Source organism: Falco punctatus, assembly GCF_963210335.1.
Source record: "Falco punctatus genome assembly, chromosome: 1".
In the NCBI taxonomy this organism is placed as follows: domain Eukaryota; kingdom Metazoa; phylum Chordata; class Aves; order Falconiformes; family Falconidae; genus Falco; species Falco punctatus.
This window is the reverse complement of record NC_137580.1, coordinates 127,122,663-127,142,222: the sequence shown is the minus strand read 5'-3', so window position 1 is coordinate 127,142,222 and position 19,560 is coordinate 127,122,663. Positions and strand designations below refer to the sequence as shown.

General features: G+C 63.9%; 3 protein-coding genes across 5 annotated transcripts; 2 read left to right on the top strand and 1 right to left on the bottom strand.

Moving 5' to 3' along the window:
* Positions 1-3,062: 3,062 nt before the first annotated feature.
* On the bottom strand, positions 3,063-6,932 carry CANT1 (calcium activated nucleotidase 1). The gene is made up of 4 exons (XM_080381415.1): positions 6,831-6,932; positions 4,500-5,139; positions 4,052-4,255; positions 3,063-3,589 (listed from the first exon to the last, which is right to left on the bottom strand). Exons 2-4 carry the CDS (start codon positions 5,116-5,118, stop codon positions 3,219-3,221), a joined length of 1,194 nt encoding a protein of 397 aa, XP_080237541.1. The 5' UTR covers positions 5,119-5,139; positions 6,831-6,932; the 3' UTR covers positions 3,063-3,218.
* Positions 6,933-7,061: 129 nt separating this feature from the next.
* C1QTNF1 (C1q and TNF related 1) lies at positions 7,062-13,320 on the top strand. 2 transcript variants are annotated; one of them, XM_080381562.1, is made up of 4 exons: positions 7,062-7,743; positions 11,106-11,262; positions 11,359-11,504; positions 12,049-13,320. In XM_080381562.1, the coding sequence occupies exons 2-4, from the start codon at positions 11,120-11,122 to the stop codon at positions 12,444-12,446; spliced, it is 687 nt and encodes a 228-aa protein (XP_080237688.1). In that variant the 5' UTR covers positions 7,062-7,743; positions 11,106-11,119; the 3' UTR covers positions 12,447-13,320. The 2 variants fall into 2 exon arrangements, with proteins under 2 accessions (XP_080237688.1, XP_080237687.1); XM_080381561.1 differs by having other exon boundaries at positions 11,896-13,320.
* Positions 13,321-13,422: 102 nt separating this feature from the next.
* ENGASE (endo-beta-N-acetylglucosaminidase) lies at positions 13,423-19,073 on the top strand. Of its 2 annotated transcripts, none has more exons than XM_080381291.1 (14): positions 13,423-14,775; positions 14,946-15,022; positions 15,123-15,324; positions 15,572-15,720; positions 15,837-15,994; positions 16,104-16,252; positions 16,435-16,600; positions 17,032-17,135; positions 17,360-17,468; positions 17,672-17,745; positions 17,955-18,109; positions 18,211-18,313; positions 18,407-18,521; positions 18,653-19,073. In XM_080381291.1, exons 1-14 carry the CDS (start codon positions 14,219-14,221, stop codon positions 19,055-19,057), a joined length of 2,523 nt encoding a protein of 840 aa, XP_080237417.1. In that variant the 5' UTR covers positions 13,423-14,218; the 3' UTR covers positions 19,058-19,073. The 2 variants fall into 2 exon arrangements, with proteins under 2 accessions (XP_080237417.1, XP_080237416.1); XM_080381290.1 differs by having other exon boundaries at positions 17,573-17,745.
* The last annotated feature ends 487 nt before the right edge of the window (positions 19,074-19,560 follow it).

The following is a 19,560-nucleotide window of genomic DNA, read 5'->3' as shown; positions in this document are numbered from 1 at the left end:
GACTGCATCCACAGTGCTGGCATGGTGGGCGAAACCTGGTGATGAGGCTCCAGGTCCCCAACTCTGCTGCGGGGCATGCTGCAGATGCTTCAGCAGCAGCCACCAGGAGTCCTGCTGGCCTGGCTGCCCAAGGTGCCGGTTGCTGCCTCATGTCCTGGTATTGCTGGTCACTTGTGCTGCTCCAAGGGCACCACAGGGCCAAGGGTTGGGAGGCCTAGGGATGCTTCAGCCCAGTCCTGTTTGTGGCGAGGCAGGGGCTGCGGTCCTGTTGCCCACACTGCACCACTGCCCCAGGCCCTGACAGCCTCACAGGCCCCTGACATCCTGCCTGCATGAGGAGGGGGAAGATGGGGTCAAGCCAGTTCATTAGGAAAAGGGCCAGCATGGGCTGGCAGGGCAGCTGGTGGAATGCTCTGGGGGTGCAGAGGGACATGGTACAGGAAGGCCCCGCTTCCCAGTGGAGTGCAGAGCTCCCTGCCTGGCTGAGTCCAGGGAACAAGAAGGGGCCACAGAGCAGTGACAGCCACCAGGACAGCTGTGGGGCCAAGACAGGTGCTGTGGAGTCACCAGCCCCGGGCCAGGAGGGTGAGCAAGGCCATGAATGCCTGTGCCAAGTGGAGTGCAGGCAAAGGCAAAGTGGCCAATGTGGCCCATGGCCAGCCGGCACCCAGCACAGGCTGGGGGGGCACCCTGGGGCAGGTGCTGCATGGCCCCCGAGGCCACATGCACGGGCTGAGGCCAGCTCTGCCCGTGGTGCTGGGGACAGGTCTGTGGCCGGGGTAGGGCTGCCCTGCAGAGATGAGCGTGTCCACTTGCAGCACAGCGCCAGCGTGAGTCATTTTCTGGGCTAAATGAAAACACGTGTCCAGCCTTGTATGCACTCCTCACTCAGCTCACAGAGGTGCTGGACACCGTAAACAGAGGGTGGGGGGGGCAGCCTGGCTGGGCTCTTGGGAGGGCCTGTCCCTGCCAGCTCTCTGCACCGTGGGTCCTCCCACCCAACTGCGGCCCAGACACTGCATCAACAGGCCCCCTCCTTCCCCCAGGCAGGGCCAGTCCCCACAGCAGGGCAGTGCCAGGGCAGGCAGGGGAGGTATGGGAGCCAAGCCCGCCCCTGAATGGTGGCAGCCAGTCCCAGGTTATCTAAAGCCCACCCTTTTGGCAGGGCTGTCCAAGGGGCAGTGTGTAACAGGGTCCCCTGGCTGCAGGGAGACACTTGGACAGCCCAAACTCATGTTGGTGTTAGCTGTGTCTTGTGCCCAGAGCTACAAGGCAGCTGCTTATGGAGCTGTGCCTGCTGGGTCCCTCTGACAGTGGCTCCACTGGTGGCATCCTCACAGGCACCAACTGCTGCGAGGTTGCCCCAGCATTGCACTGGGCCCATCCCCAGGGGTCCTGACCACAGCCTTGCTCTGGTGGAGAGGGAGGTCCCACTCCCACAGCCAGGGTAGTGGAGGGTCCTGGCACCGCAGTCACCTCGTTCCTTGCCAGCTGCCCTGTGCCCGCAGCTCTTTGCTGCCAAATTGGGGGGCAACACAGAGCCAACCATGAACCCCAGCACCTCACTGGTGTGAAGAACTGCTGCCCTGCCAACTAGGGCAGGGGCTGAGGCAGGGGAGCACAGGCCAGGCCAGGAGCTGCATTCTTGTGGTTAGTGGGGTGGGAAGGAGGCCCCGGGGGCCAGCAGATGCCCATGTTTCACACTTTCGGCTCCCAAGAACTATGCAAGTTCCTCCTGAGGGGCCACAGGCTGCTGCCATGATTTCACAACACTGCTGGCAAGCTTGGGAAGGGCTCCCTGGCCAGCAAAGCCTGGGGCTGCTGTGAATGCTTCCCAGCTGCTGCAGGCCCCAGGAAGCTAAGCTGGTGCTTCTGGCTCTCCCTCCTATACCAAACATGGAAGCCCTTGGAGCAGGCATGGCCATCTTTTCTGATGGCTCCTGGTGGCTTCTGTCCAGGTCCTGCATCTTCCTGGAGCTGACAGCTTTGGGTCTAGAGGCACCTCTGGGGCCCAAGCCAGCAAAACCACGTACCTCCTTTGGGGTGCAGGCTGGGAATGGCACAGGGCCACGCACAGGGATGTGCCCACATTACAACTGGCTATGGCTGTTGGACCCATCAGTCACCTGGGACCACACTTGCTTCCCCCAGCCCCATGGGCAGAGCCACCATACCGGTACAGCAGTGCCAGCAGCAGCCCCAGCTGCTGCTACTTGAGACCACTAAAAGCCCCAGCCCTGGTGCTACTGGTGATGCAGGAACAGCTGCATCCCCCTCAGTGACAGGGCCAGAGGGACACCACCACAGTCCCCCTCCCACGTGGGACCTTCCCCAGAAAAGTGCCCAGGGCTGCCCATTACCACAGCCATCACCTCACCCAGCTTACAGTAAAAAGGGAAGGAAAATGACCTTCTGGGAAAAAGTCTGATGAAATCCCCCTCAGCTATGACACCATAGATGGCCCTTGCCTGCCCTGGCTGGGACACCATGCCATGCCCCTATCCCCAGCTAGTCACTCTGACCCCAGGAGGGTTAGGAATGGGGCAGGATCTGGTCAATTGCACCCTCAAGGATGCTCCTCCCTATAGGGATGCTTGTCCTCATGTCTCCAGTATATTCCCAGTGAGGTGCTGGGGACACGGATTGGAGGTTCTCCTGCAGGGTGGCCCCAGGACACATTGCCAGCATGGCTAGACCCCAGCGCCTGGCTCAGACCCGCTCCTCCAGGTACTGGGACAGGCCCAGTGCTCCAGCTCGTCACCCCCTCCTCCATCGGGGGAGCACCGCAGCACAGCAGGACACGAGGCAGAGCAGCAGAGCTGGGGCTCAGGCTCCTCCTCAGCTGCAAACCCAGAGCCCAGATGTCAACACAGCCACCGACTCACCGCAAAGGGTTTCTGTCGCAGTTAGGGGCTGGGTGCTAATGGCTGCAGCTCAGGGCCTGCGCAGGGAACTGGCACATCTGGACCACTGTCTGTCTCCTGGACTGGGGCTCACAGCACCCTGTGGTGGCAGTCCCTTGCCACCAGGTGCCACTGCCGAAACACCCACACCACACCTGCTGCAGCAGAGCCAATGCTTTACCAGAGATGCCAAGGCCAACTACAGAGCTGGGAGTGCTGCCCAGCATCCCTCGGGCAAGCCTGGGGCATGTGCCTGGCTAGGAGCATGCTAGCAGGGCCTGCCCCAGCGCCCCTCCAGTCCAGTCGAAAAGTCGGTTAAATAAACTCAATGCCCTCGTATTTCACACTCCCAATCCTGGTCTCAGGCAGAAGGAAGCGCCCGTCCAGTGTGAAGGCCATGATGTAGCTAGCAATCTTGCCGTTGTCCTCTTCCGATTTCAGCGCCACAATGATCTGGTCGTCTGTGTCCGGGATGAACTTGAAGGAAGAGAAGCCATGGGTAGGGACTACCTCACCCACACGTCCCACCGTCACGTCCCCAAAGTCCTGAGTAGAGCTCAGCAGCAGGTTGGTGCCTCGCCGCTCATCTGCCTTCTCATTGTATCGCTCATGGCTGGCACGGCGCGGCAGGAAGAACCAGCGCTGCAGGGTGTCACTCCAGGAGACCGACTCGTGGATCAGGTAACCTGCGGCAAGGAGTGGTGTCTGACGGCATGAGGCAGAGAGCACCCACCAGGCTGGGGTGGGTCTGCTCCCCACTCCAAAGGACACCACAGCCGGGGAGGTTGCAGCCCCCAGAGGCAACTGCTGTAAATGTTTCTGCCTTCTCCTGCCCCACTGCCCATGCAGCAGCCCCCCCAGTCCCTCCCGGAGCTGGGCAGGGGCACCCTGGCACAGCCTCCTCTGCCCAGGGGGCCTGGCTGCCAGGCACAGCACCAGCTAAGTGAACCTCCCACTGCTTGTGGCAGACAGGAGAAAACTGGCCAGGGTCAGCTCTGGCCTCTCTGCCAGGACAGGGCGAGGTCTCTGGCCTCCAGCATCCTTTAAGTCTCACTCCAGTCCCAGTATCTATGGGGAGGGAGACCTCAGCCCTGGGGCCTGCTGAGGGTGTGGGACACAGGGTGGCAGGAGGGAGCCTCACTCAGTACCTGGGGGTCGGATCCCTGCCGCAGCCCTCAGTGCGTTGTAGTTCACCACCCAGTTCTCATGGCCCACATCACCCTTGTAGCCGATGACTTTCACCCACTCGGGGTTCTCGTTCACCACCTCCCCTGTTGTTGTGGTCCATTCCTTGCCCAGTCCCCCCACGTAGAGGTGCTCGTCCTTCACTGCCAGCCACTCCGCCTTGAAGCCTGCAGTGGAGAGAATGGCATGAGCCAGGGCTCAGCCAGCACAAACATCAGACTGGCCACACTGCCCTGAACACCACACCAGACACCCAGATCCTGGGCACAGCCTCCCGAGTCCCTGGGCAGGATTGCCCCTGTCCCACCCAGGCTTACGGAGTCACAGAAACGGTGCACCCCACCCCAGCGAGCCGCAAAGAGCCAAGGGCTTCACTGCTCTGCATCTGCAGGGCAGACTGGCAGAGCTCACCTTTCCCTACTGTGCCATCCCCATCTGGGAGGATCACCCAGGGCACCACCTTGTTGCCTTCAATCTGGTAGACCACTCCTGTCCGGTCATCCACAGTGTACAGCTTCCCATTGAAGACGACCAGCTCTGAGAGCTCCATGCCCCTGCCCTTCTCAGCCAGGTGGGACTGCAGCACGCTCTCGTCTTTGTCCCACTCCACTGTCACGCTGTCCCCGCTGTCCGACAGCACCAGGTAGCCCTTCTTCAGGTAACTGAACCAGGTGTGCTCCTCAGAGCCCCGGGACTGCGTGTCCAGGTCCGCAATGACTCCGATGCGGTAGCGCACACCCTCGGGGTTTCTCTGGGGTGGGGACAGCGGGTAGGTGTCATTGTAGCGGTCCCCTGTGTGCAGGCTGAGCTGCCAGTTGTGAGGATTGGGTGGACCATGCCGCGCTGGTGAGGACCGGTGCAGGCAGAAGAGCAGCAGCACAATCCCCACACAAGCTGATGACAGCACGATGGCCTTCCAGCGCAGTCGAAAGCGGGGATCAGCACCCTTGGTCATGGACGCGAGGACAGGTAGACCACCCACGCTGATCCGGAGGGGGCTCATAGACTCATGGCAGGGCGGGATGGGCATCAGACTTGGGGCAAGGAGAACCTGGTGGAAAAAAGGGAGGAAGCAGGTCAGAGAGCTGGAGCCTGGTGCTGCACTGAGCTCAGGGGGCTGCAGGGCATGGCCACAAGGGAGAGGTGAGGGACCTCATCCCCTCTCCTGCAGCAGGAGAAGGTGCTGCTGCCTCAAGCAGGGAAGGGGGCTGCTTTGCTGCTGAGGGCACTCTCAGCCCCCTCCCACCTCAACCCTGCTCTGCCCTCCCAGACCAGAACAAGCCACAAGCCCCAAAGTGTTGGCAGGCATGCATGACCTGCTCAGCACCTCTACCTGCCCCAGGGTCCACAGTAACCCTGGGCGAGTCCCCCAGGACCTGTACTTGGGTGTCCTGCTGAGCAGCATTCCTGCACAGCCCCAGGAGGGAGTTCCCCTCCACCAGCAAGAACAACCCTTGGTGCCTATGGAGTGGCTAGCCGGCCTGTCCCAGCTCCCACAGCCCCCAGGAACCACCCCTGCTGCTGAGCAGTAGACATGTCCCCAGGCCCCACAGAGACACCAGAAGACACGTGGCAGCTCCACCCCAGCAGGATGCCAATGCTTGAGCAGGAAGTGCAGCACCTGGGTTCAAGGGACAAACACCAGAACTTGCCGAGCCTTGAAGCTGCAGTAGCCTCTACCAGGTCTGCCCACTGTCATGGTGTCTCCTCTGGGCATGACTCATATGTGGGTACCCTCAGCCCACCCTGCGCTGTGCCCACCCACAGGGCCAAGGTGCCAGAGCAGTGCCTCTCCCTGCCACCTCCCTCCGTGCAGCACAGGGGATGTGGCAGCTCCCTGGGCTCCTGCAGATGGACTATACCAGGCTGCGCAGGGAGCGAGCAGCCCCCAGGGACTGGAAGCTGCCCCATCACCCCGTGCCACGCAGCACAGGGCAAGGACCCCCAGCCTAGGGCAAGGCAGAGGGGTGCCCAGCTGCCAGCCCAGGCCTGTCACCGGCTGTGGTGGGGCCCCGGGCCTGGCGCTGGGCACGGGCCGTGCTCCCCACAAGCAGCCATGCCACGGGGCTCTCAATGTGCCTTTCAGCAGCCAGAGGGGTGAACAGAGGCTGCATTGAGCATGGGAGGCCGAGCCCGGGCAGGCGGGTGTGCTCCTGGCCACGGCCGGGACACAGAGGAGCCCACGAGGGACGGCTGCTCGCCCCAGGGCGCCGCCACAGCGGGGTAAAAACCCTGCAGGGGAGGGGGGGCAGTGCTCCTCCGTTCTGCTACGATCCCGGAGCACCGCCCTCGGCAGGGCCCTGGGGACCCGGCTCAGTGCGCTGGTCCCCACTGTGGCTGTAGGGACCCCAGCACCTGCCCTGAGCACAGCTACGGGGCCCTCTCCCCCCGGGCATGGCCACGGGGACGCCCCCAGCCCACCCGGGCACGGACACGGGGACCCTCGGGCACGGACACGGGAACCCTCGGGCCCGCCGGGCACGGGGACCCCCGAACCCCCTACTCGGAGCGAGCTGCCGGGAAGCCGATGCCCCGCCCGGCCTGAGCGGGGCCTTGAGGGCCTCCGCGCCCCCCGGACCCTCTGCCGCGGGGCACAGCCTCGGCGCCCCCGGTGTTCCCCCCGAGCAGAGTGCTCTGTGCCCGCGGTGCTCCCGCCCCAGCCCGGCGGGCCCCCTCCCCACAGGCCGGGCCCCGAGGCCCCGCAGCACGGCCCGCGCCCCCCGCCCCGGTGTCCCCACTCACCGCGGCGCCGCCCGAGCGTAGCCGCCCGCCCCCCGCACAGCTACCGCCTACGGCTCCCGGCAGCCCCCGCGCGCCGCCACGGCGGCCGGCAGCGGCCAAACCACCGCGGCCGCAGCAGGAACGACAACTCCCAGCAGCCCTCGCGCATCATTGCCGCCCTGCGCCGCGGGGGCTGCTGGGAGCTGCAGTCCACCCCACGGCCTGCTTCGCGGCCGAACCGGGCCGGGCACGGCGACAACGGACCGGTCAGCCCCGACCGGTCCCGGCCCCCCGCACACGTGCTGTTGGAACCCAGCGATGGGCAGGGGGGCCGCAGGACGCGGGCTGAGCCGGCTCTGCGGAGTGGTGTCTCCTGCGGCCCAGCCTCGGGTGGGCATGTCCCCGGGTGCAGCCCCCGGTGCAGGCAGGCCCCAGCCCGCGGCTCCTGACACACCAGCGTTAACTGGGACGGGGCCCGTGTCCCCCCAGCACTTGGGGTGCAGGGAGTGGGGCCAGGTCCTGCCCAGCGCTGTGGGACACGTGTGTGTGTCTGGCTGTCTGTGAAAGGTCCCAGCGAAGCCCCTGGTATGTGCTGCTGCCATTCCCTGACCTTGGGCCAGCGCTGGTCATGGCTGCTGGCCCGGTGCTGGTAGGCGCTGGGAGCACACATGGTTAACGCCAGCCGCCCGCGCTGCTGGGCTCACATCTGGCAGTGGGAGGGCTGCACGCCTGGTCTGCTCCTCTGCTGCCTCCTTTACTTTCTAGAAAGTGCATTTCCGCCCAGGCCGGAGGAGGAGAAGAGGCTGCTGGAGTGGGAGGCAGCCGATCCGCTGCAGGCAGGCTCTGCCCCGTGCCTGGGGGCTGGCAGGGCAGTACAGAGGGATGCTCTAGGGAAGGCAAGGCAGCACCAGGAGGGAGCAACTCTGCCCCGGAGGTAGGTAGGGGGCAGGTTTGGGGGAGGGCCCTGCAGGCCTAGGACCAGCACCTTATTGTGTACCCATTTGCGGGTGCTGTCAGGGCACAGCAGCACTGGTGTGGATTCACTCATGAGGTGGCTCCACCTCACTGGTCGCATGGGTGCCCTGGGGCATGTCCAGCAGCGGTGACCAGGGTCCCCCCTATCCAGTCCGGTCAGTTGAGTGAGGACCCTGCCCTGCCTGCGAAGGGGTGGTGGGGACCACAGGGCTGAGCCCCACAGTCTGGGGTCACAGCCTGACCCACAGCAGCTTGGCAAGGACAGACACTGGGAGGTGGTTAGTACTGGAACTTGCAGCACAGGCTTGACCCAGCACAGATCCACCGCAGCTCCCCCAGCCCTGTGCCCCAAAAAACAGTCCCTATGAGCACATAAAACCCAGGGCCAGGCTGTCCCCAGGCATGTGCAGGGGACAGGGACGTGGTAGCTGCTGGGGTCCCTAGGACAGCATCTGGCTGGTGCTGCAGGAGCTGGAAGGCTGCAACCACCCTGCTGGTCCTTCACCACAGCTGCTCCACACAGCTCCCACCCTGCTGCCTGCTGGGTCTGTGCTGCTCTGGGGGCACAAACAGCTCTGCAGCCATTCCAGCTGCTGCAGCAAAAGGCAGGGGGAAGCCATCCCACCAGCATGACCCCAGAGGCAACGCAGCTCCAGCTGCTGCAGCTTGGGGAGGGCTCTATCCACCACCCTGAGCCGGTAGGATGAGGTGAGTGTGTAGGTCCTGCTGCCTCCATGCCGCCCACTGCTCTGAGCCCCTTCAACCCCTCCCAGGGGTTTTGCTTGTTTCATTCTTGTCTTTATCACCATCTAGGATGTATTTCAGGATGTTTTGACTTGCAGTCACAAAGCTTTAGCAGCCACTTAATTTAAATCTCCAAACGGCTCCTGGAAAGCATCCAATCCTGACAGGAAAAACACCATCCCTTCAGCAGGGCTGTATATGCCTGTGCATACATAGGCACCTCCTGCCCGGTGCGCCTGCGGACATGTGTTCAGGGGCCCAGTGAGCCCTGCATGCTGTTGCTGGGTGCACCATGCCACTGACAGCGCTCTGTGTGCACAGGACACTCGCCTCCATTTCCAGCCCTATGACAGCCTGGGAAGCATGCTGCCTTTCTCAGTGGGAATTTTCTGGTGAAGGATTTCTTCTCCTTGTGGAGCAGTTCCCTGCAAAGCTGCATTTTTTCCCTAGGGTTGAGCCTGCTTTGGGTCTCAGGGAAAATGTCTGGTTTGATGGTCCCAGAGCTGAGGGAAAGCCACGGGTTTCCCAAAACACCAGCAGGCTGCGTGCCATGCTCTCTGGCATGTGGCTGGCATAACTGGAGGCCAAGCAGGGCGAAGAGAGCCAGGGCCAAGGCTCTCCTGGATGATATCTGCTCACAAGCCCCTGACTGGCCTCCTCCTTGCTTCTATCCATGGATCCGCTTCTCCCCTGACAACAGAGCTGAGCATGGGCAGGCACCAGGCCAGGGCACAGAGGATACGGTGCCAGGCTGCCCACGCACAGTGCCCACAGCCCTGCCTCTCCCCATAGCCGGCAGCACAGCAGGACTTGGGCAGAGATAACAGGGCGAGAGAGAGCAGGGAGGGACACAAGCTGGGACACAGGCACCGAGAAAAGTGTGTGAGGGAACAGGCCCTCTGCAAAGGATTGAAGCAGTAGGAAAGCCCTTTGGAGCCTTCCCCCATCCCTCCACCTAGTCCCAGTGAAGGTGACTCACAAGCCAGGCATCCATCCTGGCCTCAAACACCCTCTGCTGGAGCATGCCTGCCCAGTCTCCTGTTCCCACCGGTCCTCTGACCCCACCAGCCCCTGTGCTCAGGGGACAATAGTCTGCCTGGGGGCTGGCTCAGTGATCGCTGACTGGGGACCCTGGTGTTTGGAAGGCGGGTGTTCACCAAAACAACAGGATTCTGCCCCAGAATCCTTCCCCTTGGCCTGGCCCACCCCCAGGACGAAGGGCTGTGCTGTGTGGGGACCTTTGCCCCTTGGGGCAGGGGATCTAGGATCCCTGCAGAACCTGGAGAGCAGAGCCAGGTAGTGCGGGGGGAGGCTGTTTGGGGAGGGGAGAAAGGCAAAGGATGTGCCCCTTCGGGGAGGCACCTGACAGTACAGGACTCAGCAGCCTTCTCCATCCCAGCGCTGCAAGGCCCCATCATGGCAGGGTGTGGGACCAGGCAGCCCACACCTGCAGCCCTGTGCCAGCCAGCTGTGCCCCAGCACCACCTCAGACCCTGTGGTTGCACGATGCCAAGCAGCCGGGCAGTGCTGCACATGTGTTTGGTCGTGACCATCCTGGCGCCTTCAGAGCCACAGGGCCAGGTGTGGGGTGTGCCCAACCCCACATCTCCAGCAGATAAGGCTATGATAAGATGAGGAAGGGCAGCAGGGCTGCCTGGGCTGGGCCATGGTGCCACCAGCTACTGCAAATATTAGCTTTGGCCCCATGCAGGAATCGGGGGTGCCAGGAAGTTTTCTCCCTGTTGCAACTGGCTCCCAGCTGGGGCTGCCAGCCCACATCCACATCTCCAGAGAAGTGGGTCTGGCCTCCTTGCAAGCTCTCACACTGAGGGCCAAGAGATGGCAGCTCCTGGGGCACAGAAGCCCCTTTCCTGGGGTCTGTGCAGCCTGTGCTGCAGGCATCCTGGCAAGCTGTGGTGTAGGAGGGATGCAGGCACCCTCCCCAGGCAGGGCCGGGGTTCCCCCACAATAGGCAGGGCTGCACCCTGACATCTGCCCTGTGGCACCTGGAGCTACCTGTAATTTTTTTGGGTGCTGAGACCCCAAGTTGCCATTTTTGGGCATCCTTGGGAGGCAGCTAAAGCCAGGCTGAGTAGGAGCAGCTATGTTTGGCCCAGGGCTTAGACAGTCAGCCAGAGGCTGCTGCTCTGCTCTGCCCTTGGCTCCCCGGGTAATTTTTTCTTCCATGCATGCCAGGGCTCTGGGGGCTGCACAGCCCCAGCTCTTAGCAGGACCAGAGCCCCTGCACTGCTCCAAACGTGGGTCTCCCCAGGCACTCACTGGAGTGTCACCAAGGCACACAGCCTAGCTAAAAGCAGCTATTTAGGTACAGATGGTCCCTGCAGTTGGAAGAGATGCACATGCCCATGCTGCGGGCTCTGCTGGGGAAGGGTTGCTGCAAGAGCAGCTTTTTGGGGCTGGAAACACATCTGTGCCCTGTCTGGGGCCGCATAGTGCATCAGGTCCTGTCCTGGGGACAGTGCAGGGCACCGCCAGGCTAGTGTGGCAGGGCATCTCTGAATCTTCCAGCTCTGCCAGGCCTTGCTGTCCCCCTCAGCTATCCCTGGCACCTCACAGGGCACTGCCACAGCATGGAGGGGCTTTGGGCGCCCAGTGTCCTGCTGCTTTCCTGCCTGCTGCTGCCCTCTTCTTCAGGGAGCCAGCTCAGCCCCAGCCCCGACCAGCGTTTGCAGACGGACCCCAAGGAGACACCACCTCAGCACCATGCTGCCAGGTGAGGGGACCCCGGGGCCAGGGCAGCCGTGACACTGCCAAGGGCCTCAGCCCCCACCTGTAGCTCCCTGTTGCGCTTTGCTTTCTGCCCTCCTAGGGCCATCCAGGAGCAGAAGGCTGGCAGTGCCCAGGAGGGGCTGCCCCCACGGCCCCGCTGTGTTCGCTGCTGTGAGCCGGCCGACCAGCGCTTCTCCTACACCCAGTACCAGCCTCTGCCTCAAATCAACATGACCATCCTGAAAGGTGAGAGCTGTCAGGGCCCCACACTGCAGCAATGCTCATGGCCAAACCTGCAGCCCCGGCACTCCATCAGCCTGCCTGGTCTGCCAGCATCCTCCCAAGGCCAGCACAAAGCTGGGCTCCCAGTGCTGGCTCTCTGGGATGCCAGTCTTGCACGAACTGGGAGCAAGAAGCAGAGGCTGGTGCCTGTGGTCCAGCACCCTGCACAGACAAAGGGGCAGTGGGCAGGAGCCATTGTGGGGTGTGAGCTGCTCCTGTGCTGGTGGGCTCTGGGCAGGGCTGGTGGGGGGGCGTCCCTGCTGTCTCCATCCTTTTCTGCCAGGCAAAGGGGTTTCCAGGGTTCAGACATGGCACCCGCCTCTGACAGTGCAACTCTCCCTCCTGCTTTGCCCAGGCGAGAAGGGGGACCGCGGTGAGCGAGGCATGCAGGGCAAGTTTGGCAAGACAGGGGTGGCCGGCAGCCGAGGCCACGCAGGGCCCAAGGGACAGAAGGGCAGCATGGGCGCCCCAGGGGAACGCTGCAAGAGCCACTACGCTGCCTTTTCAGTGGGCCGCAAGAAGCCCCTGCACAGCAATGACTACTACCAGACCCTCATCTTCGACACACAGTTTGTCAACCTCTACGAGCACTTCAACATGTTCACGGGCAAGTTCTACTGCTACGTCCCTGGGATCTACTACTTCAGCCTCAACGTGCACACCTGGAACCAGAAAGAGACGTACCTGCACATCATGCGCAATGGGGCAGAGGTGGTCATCCTTTATGCCCAGGTGAGTGACCGCAGCATCATGCAGAGCCAAAGCGTCATGTTGGAGCTGCAGGAGCAGGATGAGGTCTGGGTGCGGCTCTACAAGGGCGAGCGTGAGAATGCCATCTTCAGCGATGAGTATGACACTTACATCACCTTCAGCGGCCACCTCATCAAGTACAGTGGGGACCCCTGAGCACCTGGTCCACCGTGCTCCTCCTCCCCTGGGGCAGATGTCTGAGGAGCCCCAGCTGCCCTCTTGCCCCAGGCATGCCACCCACCATTAAGCTGTTAGCCCTTCTACACGCTACTACTGCCAGCAGCTGTACCAGTGTGTGAATGCCCCCACGCCCAGCTCCTCGAGGCTGAGCCTATGTACCTGGAAGAGTCAGAGCCATTTCCAGCCTCTGCTGCATTTGTGACCTGGCAAGCAGTCACTCGCCTGGGGCAGGTAGGGAACTCATCCCCACCTGTGCCTGTGTCAGAGCTGGGTTTGCTGGGGCATAGTCAGTTGTGGCAATGGCTGTGAGCTTGTGTTTGGGGTTTGCTTGGCAGTGCCCTGGTGAGAGGCAGCGCAGATACACACACTGTCTTTTTCCCTTGCCGCCCCTTGCACCATGCCATGTGCGGCAGGCTCCTTCTGCAAAAGGGCAGAGGGTGCTCAGCACCCAGCAGGAAAGGCAGTAAAACCACTAAGGGCCCCTCTCTCTGCAGAGCTGGGTCCCAACAGCACAGATATTGCAGCACAATGCTGGGTACTCTCTGTGCTGAGCCTCCCCAAGTGCTCCCATGGGGGAACAGATTGTATCTGTTCCCCTTTGCAAGTCCCCATTGCAGTTCCCTCCGCCACAGCCTCTGCTGGGTGCCGATGCTACCAAGGAGGGGTTGGCACCTTGCCGGCAGCCCTGGGTGCGAGGCCTCAGCTGCTTCCTCTTCAGTTAAATTATCTGCTGGCTAGGCTTTGTATTTTTTGTAGATGCAATAGCAAAGCAGGGCCTGGGACAGTGTGCTGCCCACCACTCTCTGTACAGCTTGTGACCACATTAAACACCCCACAACTTTAAATCCTACTCACACGTTCTGTGTCCTCTTGTGTTGTGTGTGCAGAGGCTCTGTGCAGCTTAGGGCAGGTTCCCACTGCCAGGGTGTGGGGGCTCCCCAAGAGCTACAGGCTGGCACCGTGCTGCCCAGCCAGTGGTGGGAGGGGAAGGGCAGCTGGTCCCAGGAGAGCCAGGGAGACCTGAGCCAGGCCTGCAAAGGCCAGCAGCTCCCTAAGGGTGGGGAGCTGAGTGCAGTAACAGACCCATCAGCCTGTGAGCAGGGTGGGCTGTGGGTGGTGACCAGGTTTACCAAGAGTCCTGATCATCCAGCAAGTCCACAGTGATGAAATGGGCCTGAGATCAAGCTGGGAAGCCTGTGGTCAGAGGCTGGATTGGTGGGTCTGTGACTGGGCAGAGCAGGGCTGTAGCTGCAGGGCTGGGGTTGTAGCTGCAGAGCAGCATCCCATCCACCCAGCACAACAGGGAGAGCTCAGGGCTGAGCTTAAATAGTGACCTCATGGTGGGTGGAGGGTGGGTGGTGAGGCTGGTCAGGCTGTCTGGAGCTGGTGGTGCCTGTAGGGCCCCTGTCCTGCTGTCCCCGCAGGGCTGGTCCCAGGGACCCAGCAGGACAGCGGGAGGCAGCTCGGGCCCCCCTCCCAGCCACATGGTGAGGGCAAAGTCCCATGGCAGCCTCCAGCCTCACGGATGGCAGGCAGGGCTGGGGCTGCTGGCAGGTGGCATGAGTTGAGGGGGCTGCCTCCTTGGGGTGGCCGCCAGCCTGGGAACCAGCTGTGTCCCAGTCTGCCCAGCAGGGCCTGTCCAGGGACACACATCACATCCCAGCACACATGTCCCATCCCACCACACAGTCCATTCTGGGACATGTGGCCCCATCCCAGGGCATGCAGCATGTCCCATCCTGGGAGACATGTCCCCATCCCAGAACACATGTCCCATCCTGGGAAATACATCCCCATCCTGGGACACACAGTCCATCCCAGGACATATGGCCCCATCCCAGGGCATGCAGCCCATCTCAGGACACATGTTCCATCCCGGGACACAACCCCATTCCAGGACACATATCCCTGTCCCAGGACACACATCCCCAGCCCGGGACACACGTCCCATCCCAGGACACGTGGCCCTGTCCCAGGGCACGCAGCCCATCTCAAGACACATTTCCCACTCTGGAAGACACGTCCTCACCCTAGAACACATCCCACCCCGGGACTCCCGGCGCAGGCGGCGGCGGCGGGGCGGGCACTGGGGGCGGTGCGGGGCCGGGCCGGGGCGGGCGGAGCTCCGGGGCGGTGCCCCCGGCCGGGGCGGGCCGTGCGGTGCCGGCGCCGTCGGAGCGGGCAGCGGCGGCAGCGCCATGGCGGCGGCGGCGGCGCAGGAGGGCCCGGCACGGCGCGGGAAGCGGGCCGGGACTGAGGCGCCAGCGGAGGCCGAGGCGGAGCGGGCCGAGCGGCGGCGGCGGAGGTGGGCGGCGGGCGGCGCGCCGGGGCCGGGGCCGGGGCCGGGGCCGGGGCCGGGGCCGGGGCCGGGCTGGCCTGGGCTCGGCGGCGCTGGCCGCGGTGCTGGCCCGGCGCCGGGGGCAGGGGGCCTACGGGACAGGGGGCTGCCCGGCCCTCACCCCGCTCCCCGGGCAGCTTCCAGCCGGCGGCGGAGCCCCGGGGAACCACCGTCCTGCACGACACCGTCAGCGCCCGCCCGCAGCCCCTGCCAGGTGAGGCACGGCGGGAACGGTGCCCCCGGGTCCCCCCGGCCCCCCCGGGCCGGTGCTGAGCCGCACGGGCTCCCCGCTGACCAAGTCCCCCCTGCCCCAGCGAGGCACTTCGATACCAGCACGACAGAGCCCATCAGCTTCTCCTTGTCCGGCCTGGAGGAGCTGCTCTCCTGGCAGCCCGACAGCAACGACGACTTCAACGTCTCCGCTGTGCCGCTGGCAGAGCGCCAGCCCCCGCTGGGCAGCCAGAGGCCCCGGACGCTGGTGTGCCACGACATGCGCGGCGGGTACCTGGAGGACAGGTACGTGCTGAGCAAAAGGGAGATGTGGCAGCAGGGCTCAACATCTCAAATCCCAAACCCCTTTGGCTTCTGCTTGATTTGTTCCCTGCCGGCTTAGCCGGAGAATGGTGGCCTTGCCCAGGCCAGCCCTGGCTGGGGTCTGCGGGGGTGGCTCAGTGCCACAGCTGGGCATGAGTCATGCCCCTTCCCAGCCCCACTGCTAGTGTTCTTCCTGCATTGCCCAACTTGCCTCTTTCTGCCGCTGCAGGTTCATCCAGGGCTCAGCCACACGCAACCCCTACGTCTTCTACCACTGGCGGTACATCGATGTCTTCATCTACTTCAGCCACCACACTGTCACCATCCCGCCCGTGTGCTGGACCAATGCGGCGCACAGGAATGGCGTCACTGTGCTGGGTGAGGGCAGGACCAGCTGCAGGGCTGGGGGCTGCAGGACTGGGCTGGGGAGAGCCCCAGGAGCATGGGGGGTTTGCCAGGGCACGTGGCTGACACTGCTCTCACCGCCTGCCCAGGCACATTCATCACGGAGTGGACGGATGGGGAGAAGCTGTGTGAGTCATTCCTGGCTGGTGGGGAGGAGGCGTACCACGCTGTGAGCGAGCAGCTGGCCCGCATTGCCCAGCACTACCGCTTCGACGGCTGGCTGGTCAACATAGAGAACATGCTGAGCGTGAGCATTTGCACCCTGCCCTCCCTGCCTCCTCCCCTGCCCTCACGCTGCTCTTGTGCAGGACCCCTTGCCTGCCCCATGCCAACCTGTCCCTGCTGTCCCCTGGCAGGCAGCAGCGGCAAGGAACCTGCCCGCCTTCCTGCAGCACCTGACGGTGCAGGTGCACAGCGCCATGCCAGGGGGGCTGGTGATCTGGTATGACAGCGTCCTGCAGAACGGCACGCTGAGATGGCAGAATGAGCTGAACGAGGAGAACAGGTGAGGCTGGGCCCTGTCCCATCACCTTGCCCAGGCAAAACTGGCCCTGGGTAGAGGTGGTGTGAGCCCACCCCAAACCCAGCTCTTGAGGGTGCTCAGGGCATGGCCTGCACAGCCCTTGGTGGGGTGGTCTGTAGGGACAGCCACAGTATCTGTCCTGCCACCCTCACCCTTGTTCCCAGGGTGTTCTTCGATGCCTGTGATGGGCTGTTCACCAACTACAACTGGAAGGAGGAGCACCTGGAGCGCACATGCGGGCTGGCTGGGCCACGCCGCACCGATGTCTATGTTGGCATTGATGTCTTTGCCCGTGGGGACGTGGTCGGTGGTGGCTTCGACACTGACAAGGTGGGTGTGCCAGGACCAGGCTGTCGCGACGGAGGGAAGTCTGCTGATCACTCATATTGAGTGACTGTGTCTTCCCTCCGTCGCGACACCGGGCCAGAGTGGGACCCTGGGCCTCCCTCCAGTGCAAGGCTCTGAGCCCCAACCAATGGCCATGCCGTGCCATGCTGTGCCGTGCCGCGCTACACCACTAACCTGGGGTCATAGAGGCAAGGAGCAGGGGAACCTGGAGCCACTGTGCTGCCAGCCATGCATGGAGAGGGAGCCAGGGGATCCCAGTGCTGCAGTCCCTGGGGTGGGAGATGCCACAGCACATCCCCATGGTGTTGTCCTGCCTCACCACGGGGCCAGTGGGACCTGGGGGAGTGGGGACATGACAGGTTACAAGGTGACTGCCTTGCCCAGCCCATGCTGCTCACTGCTCATCTCTGCAGTCCCTGCGCCTGATCCGCCAGCATGGCCTCTCTGCAGCCATCTTTGCTCCTGGCTGGGTCTACGAGCACCTGGGGGAGGAAAACTTCCTGCACAACGAGAACAAGTGAGGGCGGCTCAGTGGAGCTGGGGCTGTTGGGGGCAGAACGGGCCAGGAGCACCCCAGGCCCGGAGGGCTGTGGGGCAGTGGGACAGGGCTGTTGGGCGACTGTGGCTGCTGGCCAGGGCCAGGCTGGCCCTGCTCTGCCCCAGCTCAAGTGATGCCCGAGGCCGTGCCGGGGCAGTGGCTGTAGTAGGGGTCTCGGCCCTGACACCCACCTTTTCCTCCAGGTTCTGGGGCTCGCTGTCTGAGTACCTGCCCACGCACAGCATCTGCACGCTGCCCCTCACCACCTCCTTCAGCCTGGGCATGGGCACCAGCAGGTTCCTGGCTGGGATGGTGAGTGTGGGGTGATGGCTCAGCTGCAGCTGGGCAGGGGTGGGCTGGGCAGGGGCGTCCCTGCTCCTGGCCACCTGCCCGGCCCAGCTCGCCCTGTCCTGCAGGAGGAAGAGGCTGGCCCCTGGTATGACCTGAGTGCGCAAGAGATCCAGCCGCTCTACCCAGAGCACAAGGGCCGGCTGAGCACCAGCTGTTGTCTGCAGGATGCCTGGTGCGGGGGCAGCTCCCTGAGGCTGCAGGGGTCCATCCCTGCCGGCGAGGAGCGTGTGGCCATCCGGTGAGTTGGAGTGAAGCCCCCTTGCCATCTCCTCAGTGCTGGGCTGGCATCGTGCTGGCCAGGCAGGGCTGTGTGGCCCTGGGACCTCGTGGTGAGTGTGCCATGGGGCTCGCTGCCCGCACCACCCAGCAGATCTAACCTGATCCATCTTCTTTTTCTCTCCTCTCTCTCTCTCTCTCTCTCTCTCTGGGTGGATTTGGGGTCATCAGCCTTTTCTCTTTGCAGATGCTGGCACCCCCGAAGCTCTTCCTGACCATGGTCTACAAGCTGGAGGGGCCGCACCCTGATGAACTGATGGTTGCGCTGGAGCTCACCACCTGGGACTCGCGTACCTGCCACGAGGGCAACATCACCTCCCTGCCGGGTGAGGACCCTACCCCCTCTGTGCTCTCTGCAGTAAGCACCTACTGCAGGGCATGGGACCAGCTCAGCCCCTTGCCCCCCTGACCCTACTTCTTCTGGCAGAGCCCAACAGCCGCCACCACCCCCGGTTCCTCCCGGCACCCCCACCCCACCTCGCCGAGCTGCTTGCTGCCTGCGACCGCAGCTCCCATGGCTGGACTCGCCGGTGAGTGCCCTGCTGGCTGTCTGTGCCCATGGGAAGGTGTGGGTGCCTTGGGGCCCCCCCAGCACTGTGCCCGCTCTGCCCCTTCACTCTCAGGTGCTACGAGCTGGACCTGCAGGACTGCAGCCTGCGAGACCTCTCCCTGCTCTTGTCCTGCCACCAGCCCAGCCTGCAGGAGACCCCCTTCACATGCCTCCTCGGAGAGATCCGGGTGAGTGCCCACCACTGCCGGCTGGGAGCCATCCATCCCGGTGCTGCCCCACGCTGCCCCGCGCTGGGAGGGTGGGTGGGCACCCACTGCTTTTGGTCCCGGCCCCCATGGTTCTGTGGTTCCCTCGGCAGGTGCTGGATGCAGCCAGCGTGGTGGCCTCCCCGCCACAGGTGCAGAGCCTGACAGCCTCGCAGCTCTGGTGGCAGGAGGGCCCAGAGGCGAAGCAGCTCTCTCTCAGCCTCACCCTCCGCTGGGCATTCCCACCCAACCGCGCCAGCTGCTTCCGCATCCTCAGCCAGGGTGCCCGGTGCCACGAGGGCCAGACGCCGCTGCAGCTCCTGGGGCTGGCGCACGCCTGCCTGTACCGTGTCGTGGGCCTGGTGGTGCCGCAGCCAGCGGCGGGCCAGTCCTGCCGGCTAGAGCTGCTGGTGGAGCCGGTGCTGCGTGATGAACTGCCCGTGGACCCCGACCACTGGGGGCGGCTGGTGCTGGTCTACTCTGAGCCGGCCAGCGGCACCAGCCGAGACGGGCATTAAAGGCAAGCGTGGTGCAGCCCCGTGTCCTTGTCTCTTCCATGCTGGCGGGTGGGCTGTGTGCAGGGGGCTTCAAGAGTGGAGGCTGCATTTCATCATCCTGCTTTGGTGGGTCCCTCTTCTCCCATCACTGTGGCTGGGCTCAGCCCTCACTGTGGGGACCCACTGGGTGCTGGCCAGGGCCCTGCGACAGGCTGCCTGGGGACTCCCCCAGCTCCTGCAGCCCTCACTGCCTGCAAGCTGCATGCAGCCAGGCTGGCAGTGCCTGCCCTGAGATGTCCCCCATCTGGTGCTCAGTGCAGGTGCTCTGCCGCAGCGCTCACCCCTGAGGGGCAGCCCAGCGCTGCCCTCTCCCTAGGGCTGGCAGGCAGTGGCTGCACCCGGGCTACCTCGCCTGGATCTCTTATGCACGGAAGGAGAGAAAATTTATAGCAGCAATTATTTTCTCACAGTCTGGTGAGCAAGCAATTAGCAGGCAGGGAGGCAGGCAAGCGCGCCACGCAGCG

Coding starts and splice junctions, on each gene's coding strand:
- CANT1 (XM_080381415.1), bottom strand. CDS start 5,118: ATGCCCATCCCGCCCTGCCATGAGTCTATGAGCCCCCTCCGGATCAGC. Junction 4,256..4,499: donor GGATGGCACAGTAGGGAAAG/GTGAGCTCTGCC, acceptor TCTCCACTGCAG/GCTTCAAGGCGGAGTGGCTG. Junction 3,590..4,051: donor GGCAGGGATCCGACCCCCAG/GTACTGAGTGAG, acceptor TCCTTGCCGCAG/GTTACCTGATCCACGAGTCG.
- C1QTNF1 (XM_080381561.1), top strand. CDS start 11,120: ATGGAGGGGCTTTGGGCGCCCAGTGTCCTGCTGCTTTCCTGCCTGCTG. Junction 11,263..11,358: donor CCTCAGCACCATGCTGCCAG/GTGAGGGGACCC, acceptor CTGCCCTCCTAG/GGCCATCCAGGAGCAGAAGG. Junction 11,505..11,895: donor CAACATGACCATCCTGAAAG/GTGAGAGCTGTC, acceptor TGCTTTGCCCAG/GCGAGAAGGGGGACCGCGGT.
- ENGASE (XM_080381290.1), top strand. CDS start 14,219: ATGTCCCCATCCCAGAACACATGTCCCATCCTGGGAAATACATCCCCA. Junction 17,136..17,359: donor TTCCTGCACAACGAGAACAA/GTGAGGGCGGCT, acceptor CTTTTCCTCCAG/GTTCTGGGGCTCGCTGTCTG. Junction 17,746..17,954: donor GAGGAGCGTGTGGCCATCCG/GTGAGTTGGAGT, acceptor TGGGGTCATCAG/CCTTTTCTCTTTGCAGATGC.